Here is a 19349-nt window from a genome sequence, read left to right on the forward strand (position 1 = left end):
GTCATCAAAGGACCATGCTGTCAGCCACATACAGTTGTGTCCAAAATTATTCAACCCCCAATGCTGTAAAGGGGTTTAGGGACTATAGTGTACATTTGGAATTGTATTCAGAATCAAATCCTACAAGGACGTTGTAACTACCCAAATGCAACTAAAATGACATCAATTGTTTATGTAATACAGTAGTAAATGGTTCTTATGTGGTTTCTTCATTGCCACAATTATTCAACCCCTTAAAGACTACCACTCTGAAGAACAGAGGTTCATACAGGTGCTTTCCATCAGGTATTGAAAACACCTGTGGATGTCACCGAGCAGCAATCAAGCATAATAAGCACCAATTAGGCAGCTTTAAAATGACTGTGATACTCAGCTCCTTCTAGACATTTACTGGTGTGGTTACAAACATGGTGAAGGCAAGAGAATGGTCCAGGAAGACAAGAGAAGAGGTGATTTCTCTTCACAGGAAGGGCAATGGCTATAAGAAGATTGCAAAGATGTTAAACATACCAAGAGACACCTTAGGAAGCATCATTCGCAAATTCAAGGCAAAGGGCACTGTTGAAACGCTACCTGGTCGTGGCAGAAAGAAGATGCTGACTTCGACTGCTGTGCGCTACCTGAAGCGTAGAGTGGAGAGAAGTCCCCGTGTGACTGCTGAGGAACTGAGAAAAGATTTGTCAGATGTGGGTACAGAAGTTTCAGCCCAGACAATAAGACGCACACTGCGTAATGAAGGCCTCCGTGCCAGAACTCCCAGGCGTACCCCCTTGCTGTCTCCAAAGAATAAGAAGAGTCGACTGCAGTATGCCAAAAGCCATGTGGACAAACCACAAAAGTTGTGGGATAGTGTTCTGTGGACTGATGAAACAAAATTAGAACTGTTTGGGCCCATGGATCAACGCTATGTTTGGAGGAGGAAGAACAAGGCCTATGATGAAAAGAACACCTTGCCTACTGTGAAGCATGGTGGAGGGTCAATCATGCTTTGGGGCTGTTTTGCTTCTGCAGGTACAGGGAAGCTTCAGCGTGTGCAAGGTACCATGAATTCTCTTCAGTACCAGGAGATATTGGATGGAAACGTGATGCAGTCCGTCACACACCTGAGGCTTGGGAGACGTTGGACCTTTCAACAGGACAATGATCCCAAGCATACCTCCAAGTCCACTAGAGCATGGTTGCAGAGGAAAGGCTGGAACATTTTGGAGTGGCCATCGCAGTCACCAGACTTAAATCCGATTGAGAACCTCTGGTGGGACTTAAAGAAAGCAGTTGCAGTGCGCAAGCCTAAGAATGTGACTGAACTGGAGGCCTTTGCCCATGAAGAATGGGCGAAGATACCCGTAGATCGCTGCAAGACACTTGTGTCAAGCTATGCTTCACGTTTAAAAGCTGTTATAACTGTAAAAGGATGCTGTACTAAGTACTAAGATTGAATGTCACTTGGGGGTTGAATAAAACTGATAATGCTGTGAGCACAGAAAAGACATTTGTGGTTATTTCATTATAACTGTTATGTTATATTTGTCTGACCTACAAGTGCCTCTTTAATGTAAATGTAAGCAAGATGACTGAATGATCAAAAGCAATGTCAAACTGGCCAAAACACTCAATTTCAGTGGGGGTTGAATAATTTTGGACACAACTGTAGGTGTCCGTTTATGAACCAGCAGTAATAGATCGCTGCTCAGTTCTCCGGCATTCTCGTAGAACACAGTTCTCCTGTGAATGCCGTTTATGAAGCATATTTATTTATTTATTTCAGGTACTTATATAGCGCCGTCAATTTACACAGCGCTTTACATATATATATATATTGTACATTCACATCAGTCCCTAACCCTCAAGGGGTGTACAATCTAAGGTCCCTAACTCACATTCATACATACACATACTAGGGACAATTTGAACAGGAATCAATTCACCTACCAGCATGTCTTTTGGAGTGTGGGAGGAAACCGGAGTACCCGGAGGAAACCCACGCAAGCACAGGGAGATCATGCAAACTCCATGCAGGAGGTGCCATGGTTGGGAATCGAACCCATGACCCATTTTACTGCAAGGCAGATGTGCTAACCACTAAGCCACTGTGCCGCCCCAATGTAGATCAGTTCTCCAAACGAAGGGAGAACGGTCTACAAACGCTGGAAAACGGCTGATTTTACTATAATCTTGCGAGATTATAGTAAAAGATCAGTTTACTAAACAGCGATAAATTATCTCTGCTTAGTTTGCGGTCCCTCCGATTCTCCAGCTCTGGGCTGGAGAATCTGGAGGGAGAACACAGATCTCCAGTGAAGGGCTGAACATGTTCACCTGAGTGTCATAACCTGTGAATGACCAGAGAATAGCTGCGATCCTCTGAATCGCAGCTATTCTCTGTGTCATAAAAGGACACCTTAGTTGGGATGTTAAGCCTCCATGATAATCAGCTTTGAGGGCAAACAACCATGATAATAGTGCACATCAAAAGGCTTTGCATGAACAGTAACACTGCAGCTGACATCGTAGGCATTAAAGTAATACCCAATGAGCCAAATGTACACCAGTGCAATGTAACGTGTAAAGCACCCTTGGTCTGGACAAACTGCAGTTAAAACAGTATTATACCCAGGTGCAAATATTTATTATATATATTACCAATTCTTAGATGCACTGTCTGCATTTGTTTTCTTTTTAGACTTTCTTCCCTTCATTTTCACCTGGTGATCTAGCCAGTAATATTTATAAATTAAACAGCGCAAAATAGACCTACATACAAATATTAGTAAATCACAAAACAAACCGGAAATGCGACCGGACGCATTTCCGGTCCATACGCCATACGTCTGACGTCACTTCCGGTGAGTGGAACGCACGCCGAACGGTGCGTTCCAGCGGCCATTTTGTGGGATTTACGCTGGTTCTCTGCTGTTCCATCTGGCTACATTGGTGTGAGAATCCTGGAATATGTGGCTGTGAGCTGGTTCTTATCATGAGGCTGGTATTGGCTTAATAAATGTGCCCTTTACAAGCTGATAAAATTGGAGCAAATTAGGAAGCTATGGTGAGGACCTGAAAGAAGATTTTAACCTGGTGGGGCAGGCTTCCATAGAGCTGATGAAAAGTGGGTTTAGGATTACCCAAAATCCTTAAAGGCTTTTCATTCCCCAAAATCTGGTGAGTGCATTTGATGTTGGTGTGCACGGGTGAGAGGTGGAAGTTTTCTTTGATCCTAAAAGTATTTGGAAACCTCAGTCTTCATCACAAGTGGTCCGGTGGTGTTTTTTCTTGAAGATTTTTGATAAAGATATGCACTAATGAACATGGGACATTTATGTTTTGTGATTTACTAATATTTGTATGTAGGTCTATTTTGCGCTGTTTAATTTATAAATATCACGATTTGTGTTTTCACATTTTTGCACAGCAGCAATTTAGAAGATTGATTTACTTATTTTGCATTGGCGCAGGAATATTTTCTTCCCGATCTAGCCAGTAAGTCTGTTGTTTTTTGGCACTCTTTGTACTCACAGGTCACCGGAAAGAGAATTATATTCTCTTTTACAGCCATGGATTTATATATAGCTATCTTACAGAGAATTACATACACAGGGCCAAGCAACAGCAACTGTACTACTATACGTGTTTTACAAAAGAACAGATTGCAATGAGGGGTTGAAGTGCTGCCAAGACCTTACAGCCATAGGTGTTTTCATATCCAGCAAATCTCAAAGACGTACAGTAAATAGACAAAAACACCTTATTAAAGCATCTGTTAACCTGCCCTTAATAGATGAACACGGAAAGCATCCGGTATCTGATTTATGGCATAACAGCTGATTGCCACCCCATAATACAACAGCTAAAATCGCTATATAATTGTAGACTACTACAAAGAACATCAAGATGCATACTGTTAATTCTTAATTGTATCTCTGCTATCCACAGTAAAATGACATACACATTGACTGCAAGCTAAAGAACATAAGCAGTGCACTGTGTGTTTATATAAGAACTGTCGAGATCTGGATCTGAACCAGCACGGTCAGGATCTGGGTACGAACCCAGGACCTCTAATGTCTCAGGTGGCACTGTAAGAAGAGCCACTGTCAGACACAACAGAAGTGCTGGGTTTGGATCAGAATCCTGACAGCTCTCAAATAAAGCAACATAAAAATGGACTGTGGATGACTGGATAGATTTCTGGCCCAGTGAATCCTGCTTCCATGTCTACCACCACCACAAAGGTAGACCTACAACTAATGCCTTCAGGATAAACCTGAGTGTACCAACCAAATGAGGGAGCATTCAACCATGGGAAATTGGCAATTGCACAAGCACAGATAGAGAAGCCACTTCCTTTGGGGGGCACTCGTGCGGGTTTGCTCCCAAGCCCCACTGCCTGCAACCACAGACAAAGACAGCGGGACACAGCCCCGTTCCCCCCATCATAGGATCAGCAGCGGGAGCCAATGGTTCCTGCTGCTATCAATCTGCTCTGCGGGGGGAAGAAAGAGGAGAGAGACACTTCTCTCATGCACAACGCTGGATTGAGATCAGCTCAGGTAAGTATAAGGGGGTGGTGCTTGTTGTACAGAAGATTTTTACCTCGATGCAAAGAATGCATGAAGGTAAAAAACCCTGATGAAGCCACGTGATTGGAGGCGTAACACGTAGGGGAGGGGCTACGTCATCACTCGGAGAGGAGCTGCACAACACGATAGACGGCAGATGTATGACTCAGAGGCCAGCAGAGGATTTCCAATGGGATATTGCGTTATTTAAACCTGTCTAATGTGAGTTTAATACTTGGATGGTGGGAATAAAAAGTTTTAAAAGGTAAAGCACTATGTCCTCTATTTCTTCCTGCATGCGGAGTAACACAAGGAGAGGATAATTAGGAGGTCTGGGATAACAAAAGGAGTGTGCAATCCCTGAGGGGATAATCAGCCACCAGAGGATACATCCATTACTCCTAAAGGAAGGATCTCCCAATTTTACCAGCAAAAGTATATGTCCAGCAGGTTCCAGGGAAAGTGAACCGAAAGCGTGTATAGCCTAATTGCAGGCATCAAAGGAGGTGAGCGCACATCTTCACTACTTGAAGGATTCACAAAAGTCACAAATTGAAGAACAACAAGCACCAAGTCACTATAAATAAACAATTGTTTATTCAATGGGACTATTGTTTTGATGATATTTGGATTCATACTAATCACTACTAGTTATTTATGAGCATTTGGTTATTTTTATTTATGGGGGATCATCTATATGCGTTTTAGTTGAGGGTTATTAGTTGGTTTACTATTTTTATTATATTAAATGAGGGTATTATGAATATAAATGAAATTGAGGGTATTAGTAAGTACATCATGTCACTAATAGATGATTTATGAGCACTTGGTAAAATATTTTTTTAGAGGAGTATTTCATGTGGAATTATTTTGATATTTATTTGGAGGAGATTGATTAGTTGAAATTATCTATTTAAATATTTATACACTTTTATTAGTTATTTGTATCAAAATTTGAATTAATTTAATGGTAATAATTTAATTATTATTTATTGAGAAGTATTTAGGAGCACAACATATATTTGTAGATATTTCCAACACAGTTGTAGTTATGTGTTTCATGTTTGCGATCCGCTAGTAATTATCACACCTGTGGCTCGCAAGTCACTCTGATTCATCTATACCTTCAGCCTTTATAATCACTCACTGATTCCTTGGGGGGGGAGCCCACACCATACAAAGCTAAACCTATCCACCTCATGCTACATACAGTACACCAAGTCTATCCTAATGTATGGATGATAACGAGACAACCCTTCATCCTCCACTGGAGAAAATACATATTCTGGAGGGAATTATAGAGTTGCATGGATTCCTGCTCCCAAGATAACCACTGACATCAAATATGTACATTCTCACTGGGTCTGCCTATATGTAGTCAACACATACTACAACTTTCCTCAATTTTTACTCTGTGCCTTCACCCAATGTGTGGAGGGCTGGAATTGGACAAGCAACCAATCACTAGGTGTTCCTTCCCCCTCGCCTGCAACCTGCTGGTCTCTAAACTTGGGTGGCCATCCCAAAGTTGTGGGATTTTTTTTCTCTACCCATGTGTAACTCCATCCCTAACAGCTTTAAAACACCTTCTCCTCCTGACTTAAGCTGGCCATACATGGATCAAAATTTGGCCGATCCATGCATGGGCTAGCTGTTTGTACACAAGTCAATCTATTGATCAACCAGCCTGTTGGGTTTTTCCTGAATGATCAGTGCCATCAGCTATAACCGGCAACACTGATCATTGTATTCTGCCGGCTCCTTGCAGGCAGAACATAATAGTGAATTCAAATGAATACTGCGCTAGGTGAACCCTTATACCTATATGAGCACTATGAAGACCTTTACACCTCTGAAAAGCAATTAAGAAATGAAAATGAGAAAAATATGGTAATTAAATACGTACCTGCATATTCCTTTACCCCTCTGAAGGGCGATCAAAGTTTAAGAAAAAAAAAACCAAATGAATGAACTGAGTACAATAATCATACATACGTATGAAAAACCATGATACATGGTCAAATTAACCTGAAATTTCATACATTAGCCCTATGAAAACCCGCACACCTCTGAAGAGTGATCGAGGTTGAGGATAGGTCAAATCTCACTATGCAAATTGTGTTCACCTCAAATATACATAAAGGTTAGCAAAACAGTGTCAAAACAAGTACAACAATAACAAAAAGTCCATCTAAACATAAACCATAGTCCATAAATATGATAAGAAAGTTCCACAATGGATGGTGTAAGGTGTGAAGGTCTTCATAGTGCTCATATAGGTATAAGGGTTCACCTAGTGCAGTATCCATATGAATTAGCTTTTTAAGAGACGATATCCTCTTATATACTTTCCAGCTTTGTGACATTAGTTGATTAGGGACTTGCGCGGTATGATCTTACAGAACATAATAGTGCCACAGGAGTTATTCCCACATCTACCTCGAACCTGTGGATGGGAGAATCAGCACATTTTTTTTTGTTCAGCCTGCTGACTGAACAAAAAAAAAAAAGTCAAATGTATGACCTGCCTTAAACTCTTTTATGGACCCAACAAAGCTGAGGTCAGTCATTGTCCACCAGCAGATTTGTTGTAAATACTGCTCACCATGGTTCACAACGTTGTCGTTTATTGTCACTCTCCACCATGCATACATTTGTTGAATAATTGAGAATGCTGATAGTTTCAATTTTTTTTTGAATGGATTCAATAAAATTTCAGCAAATTTTGGATGGTAACTTGATGCCATCTGTGAAAAAGCTGAAGTTAAAGAGAGGATGGCTTCTACAAATGGATAATGATCCTAAACACACCTTGAAATCCACGGGAGATTACATCAAGAGGCGTAAACTGAAGGTTTTGCCATGGCCTTCACAATCTCCTGACCTCAACATAATTGAAAATCTATGGATAGACCTTAAAAGAGCAGTGCGTGACAGACAGCCCAGAAATCTCAAAGAACTGGAAGACTTTTGTAAGGAAGAATGGGCAAAGATACCTCAAACAAGAATTGAAAGACTCTTGGCTGGCTACAAAAAGCGTTTACAAGCTGTGATACTTGCCAAAGGGGGCAGTACAAGATATTAACTCTGCAGGGTGCCCAAACGTTTGCAGACGCCATTTTTTTTTTTCTGTTATTTTGAAAGTGTAAATGATGGAAATAAAATCTAACTTTTGTTGACATATTATAAGAATGTCTAATCTGTAATTTGATGCCTCTTGGAGATTTTTCCATCTTTCCTTGGCTTCTTTATGCACATTAATACAAATTTTTAGCTGGGGTGCCCAAACTTTCGATCCCCACTGTATATATATATATATATATATATATATATACACACATACACACACACACACACACACACACACACAAATACATGCATACATACACACGCACACAGAAAGTGTGACAATTTAATTTCTGGAATGCCCATGGTGAGTCACACAGCCAATCTCACATGTTCTAACTTGCACTCTCCTGGGTCGCATCCCAGTTGACTCAGTCTTTATGGAGTAGTTCAAGAAATAACATGTGTGTACATTGCTCTGTTGGTGAAAAATGAGTTACAGAAATCTGAAGCAGCAGATTAACATCATTTTTTGAGCGAATATTGGCAAAAATGTGTGTGAAACTTTAGCTCTTACAACAGGCTTATGGTGAACATGCCATGAAGAAATCAAGTGTTTTTGAATGGACTAGATGGTTCAAGTAGGGGCAGGAAAATGCAAGAAGTAGGCAGCCGGAAAATGCAGAGGATGGATGCAAATGTGGAAAATGAAAAGGTTACAGGAATCTGGAAAAAAAGACCGGAACTCTGGCCTGACAAATGGATTCTCCACCATGACAATGCTCCTGCACATGATTGTTAAGTGTTTGCGAGTTCCTGGCCCAAAATCTTGACCAACCACCTTACCCCCCTGACTTAACACCCTGTGGCTTTTAACTGTTTCTGAATTTTAAAAATGCCTTTGATGACATTCTAGACATCCAGTGCATTGCAACAAAGATACTGCGCAGTGTTCTGGAACACAAATTCCAGGAATGTTTCCAGCAGTGGCACAGTTGTCTAGAAAAGGGCATTGCTTCACAAGGGGACTACTTTGAAGGTGACAACAGCAGCTAATATATAGGTAAGCAAACATTGTTTTACAGTCCATTCTGGGGATTAAATTATCACACCTCGTATATACACTTTAGGGTTTGTTTATACATTTTATAAATGTTTTCATGAAACATTTAGACAACTGTCACCAAGGAGTGACACACTTTTCCAACTGAATCCAGGACTGTCCATCCTGGGTACAAATTGTGGAAATCTTGTGTGAAAACATTTATAAGTAGACCTCTTTAAGGCTAGGTTCACCTCTATGTGTTTCGGGAACGTGTGTTTTCCTGACATGCACAAAAACTCTCTTCCCTATAGCACACACGTCTTATTAATGTTATCCCAAGCGTCTGCAAATGTACATGCCAAACGTTTAGTACGGCACATTTTTTGGAAAAGAGCCAGGGACTTCTTTTAATGCTTTTCGTGTGTTCATCAAAATCAATGGACTGTCCTACATATAACATATTTGCAGAAAACACATTGAAGTGTGCCTGCAGTCAGTCGCATCTGTATGATGTGTACCGAGCCTGAGTGGGCTTCTGTATCATGTGACTGGCTCTCACAGCAATCGCATGATAAAAAGCCAATTCCGAAACCCGCCAATGGCAGCTCAGTTATTGTGCTGGGAGCACATGCCTGAGCACACATAACACCATGCCGCCGAGGACGCATTTGTGCGACGGCTGGGCGATAAAGTCCATGTTTCTTGGCACTGCATATATGCATTACACTGTCAGAAAGAGGTTACTATATATATTTTGGGCACCAATTCACAAAAAGAACATTGGGGAACTAGAAAAAGTACAAAGAAGGGCAACCAAACCGATACGAGGCATGGAGGAGCTCAGCTATGAGGGGGGATTAGAGGAACTGAATTTAATCTCTCTTGAGAAGAGGAGCTTAAGGGAAGATATGATCTCCATGTATAATACATAAGGGGGGGATATGATCACAATGTATAATACATAAGGGGGGATATGATCACCATGTATAATACATAAGGGGGGATATGATCACCATGTATAATACATAAGGGGAGATATGATCTCCATGTATAATACATAAGGGGGGGGATATGATCTCCATGTATAATACATAAGGGGGGATATGATCTCCATGTATAATACATAAGGGGGGATATGATCTCCATGTATAATACATAAGGGGGGGATATGATCACCATGTATAATACATAAGGGGGGGATATGATCTCCATGTATAATACATAAGGGGGATATGATCTCCATGTATAATACATAAGGGGGGATATGATCTCCATGTATAATACATAAGGTGGGATATGATCTCCATGTATAATACATAAGGGGGGGATATGATCACCATGTATAATACATAAGGGGGATATGATCTCCATGTATAATACATAAGGGGGATATGATCTCCATGTATAATACATAAGGTGGGATATGATCTCCATGTATAATACATAAGGGGGGGATATGATCACCATGTATAATACATAAGGGGGATATGATCTCCATGTATAATACATAAGGTGGGATATGATCTCCATGTATAATACATAAGGGGGGATATGATCACCATGTATAATACATAAGGGGGATATGATCTCCATGTATAATACATAAGGGGGGATATGATCTCCATGTATAATACATAAGGGGGGGATATGATCTCCATGTATAATACATAAGGGGGGGATATGATCTCCATGTATAATACATAAGGGGGGATATGATCTCCATGTATAATACATAAGGGGGGATATGATCTCCATGTATAATACATAAGGGGGGATATGATCTCCATGTATAATACATAAGGGGGATATGATCTTCATGTATAATACATAAGGGGGATATGATCTCCATGTATAATACATAAGGGGGATATTATCTCCATGTATAATACATAAGGGGGATCACCCCTTTGACAACGAGCGTGGCTCGAAACATGTTAGGGGATCCACACAACAGACGCCATTTGATTACCAGGGAGCCACTGATCACCAGGGAACCTCTTCGTTTGACCTGGGCTGTGTTCTCCAATTTGTGAGTTCCTTACATGTGTTGCTGCTATTTACCCAATAAAGACATACTTCACTATCATTGCCATTTTTTGCTCTGGCTCGTTATTTACGAGCCCTATCAAGGTGGAGCGATCCAGAGAAACATTATTTGGAGAGGACTACGTTGGACCTGCTGGCAAAACCGGAGACGATCTTGGGGAGGTTCCACCATTCCTGGAAGTCTCATATGGTGACTGGATGCTGTCCTATTTGCTGATCAGGCCCGGATGTCCATCTGTATACATACAACGCCCTGTTTGTATGTCTTTGTGGTAAGCGCAATCATTTACCAGATCCGTCCACAAGCCCAATTGGATTTCTATCTATTCAGCACATTTGTACATTTATATCTTCATTTATATGGAACTATTCATATTATGATTGAGGATTTACTGTCTTATCCATCTTTACATTGATGGTTGATATACTATATAGCGCTGCATACCATTTGTATATAAGGGGGATATGATCTCCATGTATAATACATAAAGGGGGGATATGATCTCCATGTATAATACATAAGGGGGGATATGATCTCCATGTATAATACATAAGGGGGGATATGATCTCCATGTATAATACATAAAGGGGGGATATGATCACCATGTATAATACATAAGGGGGGATATGATCTCCATGTATAATACATAAGGGGGGATATGATCTCCATGTATAATACATAAGGAGGATATGATCACCATGTATAATACATAAAGGGGGGATATGATCTCCATGTATAATACATAAGGGGGATATGATCACCATGTATAATACATTAAGGGGGGATATGATCTCCATGTATAATACATAAGGGGGGATATGATCTCCATGTATAATACATAAGGGGGGATATGATCTCCATGTATAATACATAAGGAGGATATGATCACCATGTATAATACATAAAGGGGGGATATGATCTCCATGTATAATACATTAAGGGGGGATATGATCTCCATGTATAATACATTAAGGGGGGATATGATCTCCATGTATAATACATAAGGGGGGATATGATCACCATGTATAATACATCAGTGGTTCATATAGTGAACTCGGTGTAGAGCTATTCACCCTGAGGTCATCACAGAGGACAAGGGGGCACTCTTTACGTCTGGAGGAACAGAAATTTAATCTCCACACACGGAAAGGTTTCTTCACAGTAAGAGCTGTGAAAATGTGGAATAGACTCCCTCAAGAGTTAGTTCTGGCCAGCTCAGTGGATTGCTTTAAAAAAGTCCTGGATTGTTTCCTAGATAAGCATAATATAACTGGATACTAACATTTATAGATAAAGTTGATCCAGGGAATATCCGATTGCCTCTCGGGGGATCAGGAAGGAATTTTTTTCCCTGCAGGAGCAAAGTGGATCATGCTTTGCTGGGTTTTTTGCCTTCCTCTGGATAAACTGTGGGTGTAGGATTAGAACAGTTTATTTATGGTTGAACTGGTCTTTTTTGCAACCAGACTATGTAACTATATACAATTATATTACTATATATATATATATATGTGTATGTATGTAGCTATATAGATATAGGTGTGTGCCTTTAAATAGTGATAGAGATTGTATATGTATATATATATATATATATTTTATATACACACACAGTATATACACACACACACACTACAGATATATTATGCAGATATATAGATAGATTGCTATTTATAGATTGCTATTTACAAGCACACACCTATATCTATACAAAGGAATACATAGAGCAAAGAGGCTGCTGCCAAGAACAGGTGAAATCTAAACACGAACCACCTCAGTGACCCCCATTGAAAGGCACCATGAACAATGGTCAGGTCAGGCGCTGCCAGTCCCATGGGTCCTCCCCAGCCCCCTCCCCTCCCACATACGTCACATAAACAAGAACAAAAACAGACCCGTCTCCGGGTTCCCGCTGCTCTCCGCCATGTTTGTTGTCATCCACACACTGCCCAGAGACGCTGTTCTGCTGCTGCCATGGCAACCGGTGACGTCGCGGGGCTATCACTTCCCGTTCCCGGGGCCTGACGTCACGGTATGGGCGTGCCGGGCACTGTCCATGGTGCTGGAAGCGCGTCTTTGTGTGCAGGGGTGGTCAGCACACGGCGGGTGTGAGATAGGCTCCCCAATAGAGGTGTATTATGTAGAGCAGGGTGATAGGCCAGCTATTGAGACTGCGCAATGACAAAGAACAGCGTGGCATGAGCTTACAGTGACACTACTGCTCAGCGGCGGACTGACCATTTGGAAACTCGGGCACTGCCCGAGGGCCCGGGGTCAGTAGGGGGCCCCATGAGATGCCAAATGGTCAGTCCGCCGCTGAGCAGTAGTGTCACTGTAAGCTCATGCCACGCTGCTCTTTGTCATTGCGCAGTCTCAATAGCTGGCCTATCACCCTGCTCTACATAATAGACCTCCATTGGTACCTTTTTCATAGGCTTTTTTGAGTTTGGGTAAGGACACAGGGGCCCCATGATCCCCTATTGCCCGGGGGCCCCATGAGTTGTCAGTCTGCCCCTGCTACTGCTAGGTACACACCAAAGCGTTTTGCGGTGTGTTTTGCAGTAACGCAGTACAGTCCATATAACATGATTTCCTATGGGACACACATCTGTGTTTTTTCACCCGGTGCATTTTTTGAAAAGGGTCAGGAGCTCTTTAACCCCAGGTTCACATCTATGCGGCGGTGCGGGCCGTGTTTTGCACGGGCACAAGAGCCCATTCATTTGAATGGACTCCCGTGCCCTGGGACACGCAGGGAAGAAGTCCCTGCACTTCTTTGGAAAACACAGCCCGCACAGGAACCTCTGTTCCCTGTATGGTTGCGTTTTCCAGTGCGGGCGGCGTGCCATTAGATTTAATGGCACATGTCCACGGGTCTGCATTTCTCTGTGCGGGTGGTGCAGCTGCACAGATTTTCATGCGGATACGCAGCGGCACCACCCGCACAGATATGAACCTAGGGATAAATGCAAAACGTTGCATTTTTGGTTCAATAGAGATGCTGCAGAAATGCATGTAGTTCGTTTTTTTTATTTGTTTTGTATTTTTTAATCTGCCCAGCATCAAGTTGGAAGAATAATGCAAAACACATCAAAAACGCAAGTGCAAAAACACAAAATGCACCATGAAAAGCACTGCAGAAAACGGATCAAACGCAAAATGCATAGATGTGAAGCTAGCCTAAATGCGGGTTGTGGTTAATGTATCTTTTGGTGCGTTTTACAGTGTTTTGCATTTTTTATGCATTTTAAGTTTTTTCTTCTTTACCTAATAGGAGAGTATGACAGTTCTGTTCATGTAACGCGACTTTACGCTCTCTACCACTCAAGTAGCGTCGCATGAGCCCTTGTTCACACTGCTGTAACATGCCATTTACAAATCACACCAGAAGTCGCATCTAATGTATTTCTATGGCACTGTTTTCATAGGTGTAATTTGAAGGAGAGCGATTTGAAAAATAGTTTGTGCGTTACTTTTACATCACTTCTGTGCGATTTAACTCTCATAGACTGTAATTAGAGATGAGCGAATTGAACATGACGAAGTGGAATTCGTTCCGAAGATTTGGAAAAATTCTATTCGCGACGAATCCGAAGATTAGCAAACTTCGGATGCACGAATCAAATTTTCCCAAAAATGGCGGCGACATGTGTGGCGACGGAGAAAATGGACAGAGAAGATGGGGCGGGGATCTCTGGGAAGGCGCGCAGACAAGGCGCGCTGACCCATAATGCATTCATGACATGTGATCGCATTAGCCAATCAGCAGCCAGCCAGCACTGTGTAATGGTGGAGCTATAAATCGCGGCCATCTTAGAATTCTCCATTAGCCTCCGGTCATTCAAGAGAGACAGACCTGTGTGTATTAAGGGACAGAGTTAGGGCCACAGAGACTTTAGGGCCACAGAATCGTTACTCAGGGACACAGAATCGTTACTCAGGGACACAGAATCGTTACTCAGGGACACAGAATCGTTACTTAGGGCCACAGCTATCAAAGAATCGAAAATTTAAAGTGACATACACCCTTTTTTTTTTTGGTGGCTGTCGTGCACAGTTGGTGCTGCAGTTTGCCGATTGTGCAAAATAAACTGACTTTCTGCTTCACAACCACTATTGTACGTTCAAAGAGTTAAATCCATTTACACGCCGGGTGGCGGTAATATTTTTTGGGTGATTAGTGCATTCCAGTGACACAAACGTACAGTTTCCAGCCAACGGCAAGCTGCAATTGACCGATTGTGTACAATAAACTGACTTTCTGCTTCACAACCACTATTCTACGTTCAAAGAGTTAAATCCATTTACACGCCGGGTGGCGGTAATATTTTTTGGGTGATTAGTGCATTCCAGTGACATAAACGTACAGTTTCCAGCCAACGGCAAGCTGCAATTGACCGATTGTGCTAAATAAACTGACTTTCTGCTTCACAACCACTATTGTACGTTCAAAGAGTTAAATCCATTTACACGCCGGCTGGCGGTAATATTTTTTGGGTGATTAGTGCATTCCAGTGACACAAACGTACAGTTTCCAGCCAACGGCAAGCTGCAATTGACCGATTGTGTACAATAAACTGACTTTCTGCTTCACAACCACTATTGTACGTTCAAAGAGTTAGATCCATTTACACGCCGGGTGGCGGTAATATTTTTTGGGTGATTAGTGCATTCCAGTGACATAAACGTACAGTTTCCAGCCAAAGGCAAGCTGCAATTGACCGATTGTGCTAAATAAACTGACTTTCTGCTTCACAACCACTATTGTACGTTCAAAGAGTTAGATCCATTTACACGCCGGGTGGCGGTAATATTTTTTGGGTGATTAGTGCATTCCAGTGACAGAAACGTACAGTTTCCAGCCAACGGCAAGCTGCAATTGACCGATTGTGTACAATAAACTGACTTTCTGCTTCACAACCACTATTGTACGTTCAAAGAGTTAAATCCATTTACACGCCGGCTGGCGGTAATATTTTTTGGGTGATTAGTGCATTCCAGTGACATAAACGTACAGTTTCCAGCCAACGGCAAGCTGCAATTGACCGATTGTGTACAATAAACTGACTTTCTGCTTCACAACCACTATTGTACGTTCAAAGAGTTAAATCCATTTACACGCCGGCTGGCGGTAATATTTTTTGGGTGATTAGTGCATTCCAGTGACATAAACGTACAGTTTCCAGCCAACGGCAAGCTGTAATTGACCGATTGTGCTAAATAAACTACCTTTCTGCTTCACAACCACTATTCTACGTTCAAAGAGTTAAATCCATATACACGCCGGGTGGCGGTAATATTTTTTGGGTGATTAGTGCATTCCAGTGACATAAACGTACAGTTTCCAGCCAACGGCAAGCTGCAATTGACCGATTGTGCTAAATAAACTGACTTTCTGCTTCACAACCACTATTGTACGTTCAAAGAGTTAAATCCATATACACGCCGGGTGGCGGTAATATTTTTTGGGTGATTAGTGCATTCCAGTGACATAAACGTACAGTTTCCAGCCAACGGCAAGCTGCAATTGACCGATTGTGCTAAATAAACTGACTTTCTGCTTCACAACCACTATTGTACGTTCAAAGAGTTAGATCCATTTACACGCCGGGTGGCGGTAATATTTTTTGGGTGATTAGTGCATTCCAGTGACATAAACGTACAGTTTCCAGCCAACGGCAAGCTGCAATTGACCGATTGTGCTAAATAAACTGACTTTCTGCTTCACAACCACTATTGTACATTCAAAGAGTTAGATCCATTTACACGCCGGGTGGCGGTAATATTTTCTGGGTGATTAGTGCATTCCAGTGACAAACGTACAGTTTCCAGCCAACGGCAAGCTACAATTGACCGATTGTGCTAAATAAACTGACTTTCTGCTTCACAACCACTATTGTACGTTCAAAGAGTTAAATCCGGTTTCATTTTTGGGGTGCTTATTGAATTAAAGAGTATGTCAGACAACACGCAGAGAAGTGGCAGAGGAGGCAATGTTTCAGGAGCGAGCAGACGTGGCAGCAGAGGAAGGGGTCGAGGCAGCACTAGTCGCAGCCAGAGGCCAGTGCTCCCGGTGTCATCCAGCGGTCGTGTCTCCACCGACAACCCTGCCGTCATCGATTGGTTGACTCGGTCGTCTTCCTCTTCCCAGGTCACCTCTGACACCTACAGCCAACGGTCGGTGGGTACGTCAGACACAACCGTTAGTTGGCATGGCCCGGGAGCAAGCCCACTGAAATCACATGTCCTCGACCTGCCCCTGTCCTTTGGTGTTCCCTCACCAAGCGAAGTATCGCATGCTCTGGGCTCAGCCCCACTGTACAGTGAGGAAGAGCTAACAGAAGGCGGTCAGGAACGGGGGGAGACATCCGCCTCTTCAGCAGCCAGGCGAAGAAGTACTGGCGAGGAGAGTGGCTCGGTAGCCGGTCTAGAGACAGGTCTGTCTCCTGACCCACACGCAGCCGAGGGGGCTAGTAGTGACGCGGAGACCCTAATTGATGATGATGAGGCTGATCGCACTTGGCAGCCTCGTCGTCATCAGGCTATTGCTTCCGCATCATCAGGAGAAGAGGGTGCCAGCTTGCCAGCGAGCAAAACAGTCGGTGGGTTGCCCAGGAGGCAGCAGGGTCGCAGCAGTGTCAGTGGAGCCAAACGGCCACGGAGTAGAGCACCAGCTCCACTGCAGTCTACCACCACGGCCAGTAGTGGTGCCGGTGTGCACGGAGGAAGTAGCAGTCAGCCAGTGAGGAGTAGCGGGGGCAAAGTTTCCTACTCGGCGGTGTGGCAATTTTTCGTCAATCCGCCCAAGGAAGTAAACGTAGCCGTATGTCGACTATGTGGCCAGAAAGTCAAGCGTGGCCAGGGGGCCAATGTTGGGACTACAGCGTTGCGTCAGCATATGCAGCGTCGCCATTCGGTGGCCTGGGAAAACCGTGATAAAGATACGGCGGTTCTGCCTGCCCCAGCCCCCGCTCCATCACCCGCTCCGTTACTTGCTCCGTCACCCGACGTCATTCGCCCTCTATCAGCCAGTCAAGGCTCCAACACCTCTGCTGAGGGGAGTTGTCGCTCGTTGGCATCTTCCGCTCGTTCAGATGCTCCTTCTCCTGCTACTCCTCTTCACGGATTCCGTCAGCAGTCTTTCTTGGAATCCGTTTCCAAGAGACAACAGTTTGCGAGCACGCACCCGACGGTGCAGAAGCTGAACGTCCTCCTGTCCAAGTTGCTGGTGCTGCAGTCCCTCCCTTTCCAAGTGGTGGACTCAGCACCTTTCCGAGAAATGATGGCTTGTGCCGAGCCGCGGTGGAGAGTGCCAAGCCGGCATTTCTTCGCCAAAAAGGCAGTGCCAGCCCTGCATTCACATGTAGAAGAGATGGTGGGCCAGTCTTTGAGCATGTCGGTCTCTGCCAAAGTGCACGGCAGCGCCGACGTGTGGAGCTGTAACTACGGTCAGGGACAGTACATGTCATTTACGGCCCACTGGGTGAACGTGGTGCCGGCACAGCCGCACCAGCAACTTGGACAGGTCACGCCGCTTTTGCCTCCATGTTTGCACGTCCTTGGTCCACAAAAGATGTCCGCCTCTACCACCTCTTCTTCCGCCGTGTCCTCAGCCGCCACCCCCGTGCCAAGTCCCATTACCCGACCGGCATATCACATGTGCAGGGCGCAACGGTGTCACGCTGTGCTGCACCTGGTATGCCTTGGCGAATGTAGTCACACAGGGGAGGAACTTCTGAGTGTAATGAACAGAGAAATCGACAGATGGCTGTCTCCGCGTAAACTGAAAATCGGAACCATGTTGACCGACAACGGAAAGAACATGGTGTCTGCTCTGCGTCAAGGAAGGTTGTGCCATGCGCCATGCATGGCTCACGTGTTCAATCTGGTTGTCAAGCGGTTCCTAAAATCCACCATCCCACTGCAAGACATCCTTAAAATGTCACGTAAACTTTGCATGCATTTCAGCCATTCCTACACCGCAAAGCACACCCTCCTTGAGCTGCAGCGGCAGAACGGAATTCCACAGCATCGCCTGATCTGCGACGTTGCAACAAGGTGGAATTCAACCCTACATATGTTAGACCGCCTTTACGAACAGCGAAAGGCCATCACCGATTTCCTGATGTTACAAGCGGATAAAGGTACTCCCCTGTGTAACTTAGATGTCAGCCATTGGCAGCTCATGCGTGACACCTGCCGCTTGCTCAGGCCCTTTGAGGAGGCCACGCTATTCGTGAGTCGGCAGGACTATGGGATGAACGACGTCATTCCTCTGTTGCACGTCCTGGAACAAATGCTGTTAACAATGGCTGGTCAGGGTGCGGTAGACGTGGCGCACAGATCTCAACGCCACATGACCCCTGTGGGGGCAGGACAGGAAGAAGAGGAGGAGGTAGAGGAGGACATTGGTGCTCAGGAATTATTGAGTGAAATGGGTGGTTTTTCCACTCAGCGGACAGGAGTGGAGGAGCAGGAGCATCTGGTAGAGGAGGAGGAGGAGACAGAGGACCCAGACGCACCGTGGCAGTATGCTGTGGAGATGGAGGCAGGGAGTCCCTCGCATTCCTTGGCACAAATGGCCCACAATGTCTCCTCACACTGCTGGTGGGTTCCATTTTGTCATAGGGTGCTGTAT

At 43.8% G+C, this 19349-nt stretch overlaps 1 protein-coding gene across 3 annotated transcripts in view; it reads right to left on the reverse strand.

Annotated features, from left to right (window-relative positions):
- LOC149456841 (cytosolic carboxypeptidase 6-like) overlaps positions 1–12812 on the reverse strand; it is a 2243892-nt gene extending 2231080 nt beyond the window's left edge. The window contains exon 1 of one of the 3 annotated variants that reach the window (XM_089684448.1): positions 12607–12812. In XM_089684448.1, the coding sequence (XP_089540574.1) occupies positions 12607–12649 (43 nt within the window). In that variant the 5' untranslated portion in view covers positions 12650–12812. The remainder of the gene's footprint in view (positions 1–12606) is intronic. The other 2 variants (XM_089684447.1, XM_089684446.1) reach the window with 2 other exon arrangements.
- Between the last annotated feature and the right edge of the window lie 6537 nt (positions 12813–19349).

The sequence above is a fragment of the Staurois parvus genome, unplaced genomic scaffold, assembly GCF_062004578.1.
Source record: "Staurois parvus isolate SC_StPar_1 unplaced genomic scaffold, SC_StPar_1.0 ptg000347l, whole genome shotgun sequence".
Taxonomy (NCBI): Eukaryota; Metazoa; Chordata; class Amphibia; order Anura; family Ranidae; genus Staurois; species Staurois parvus.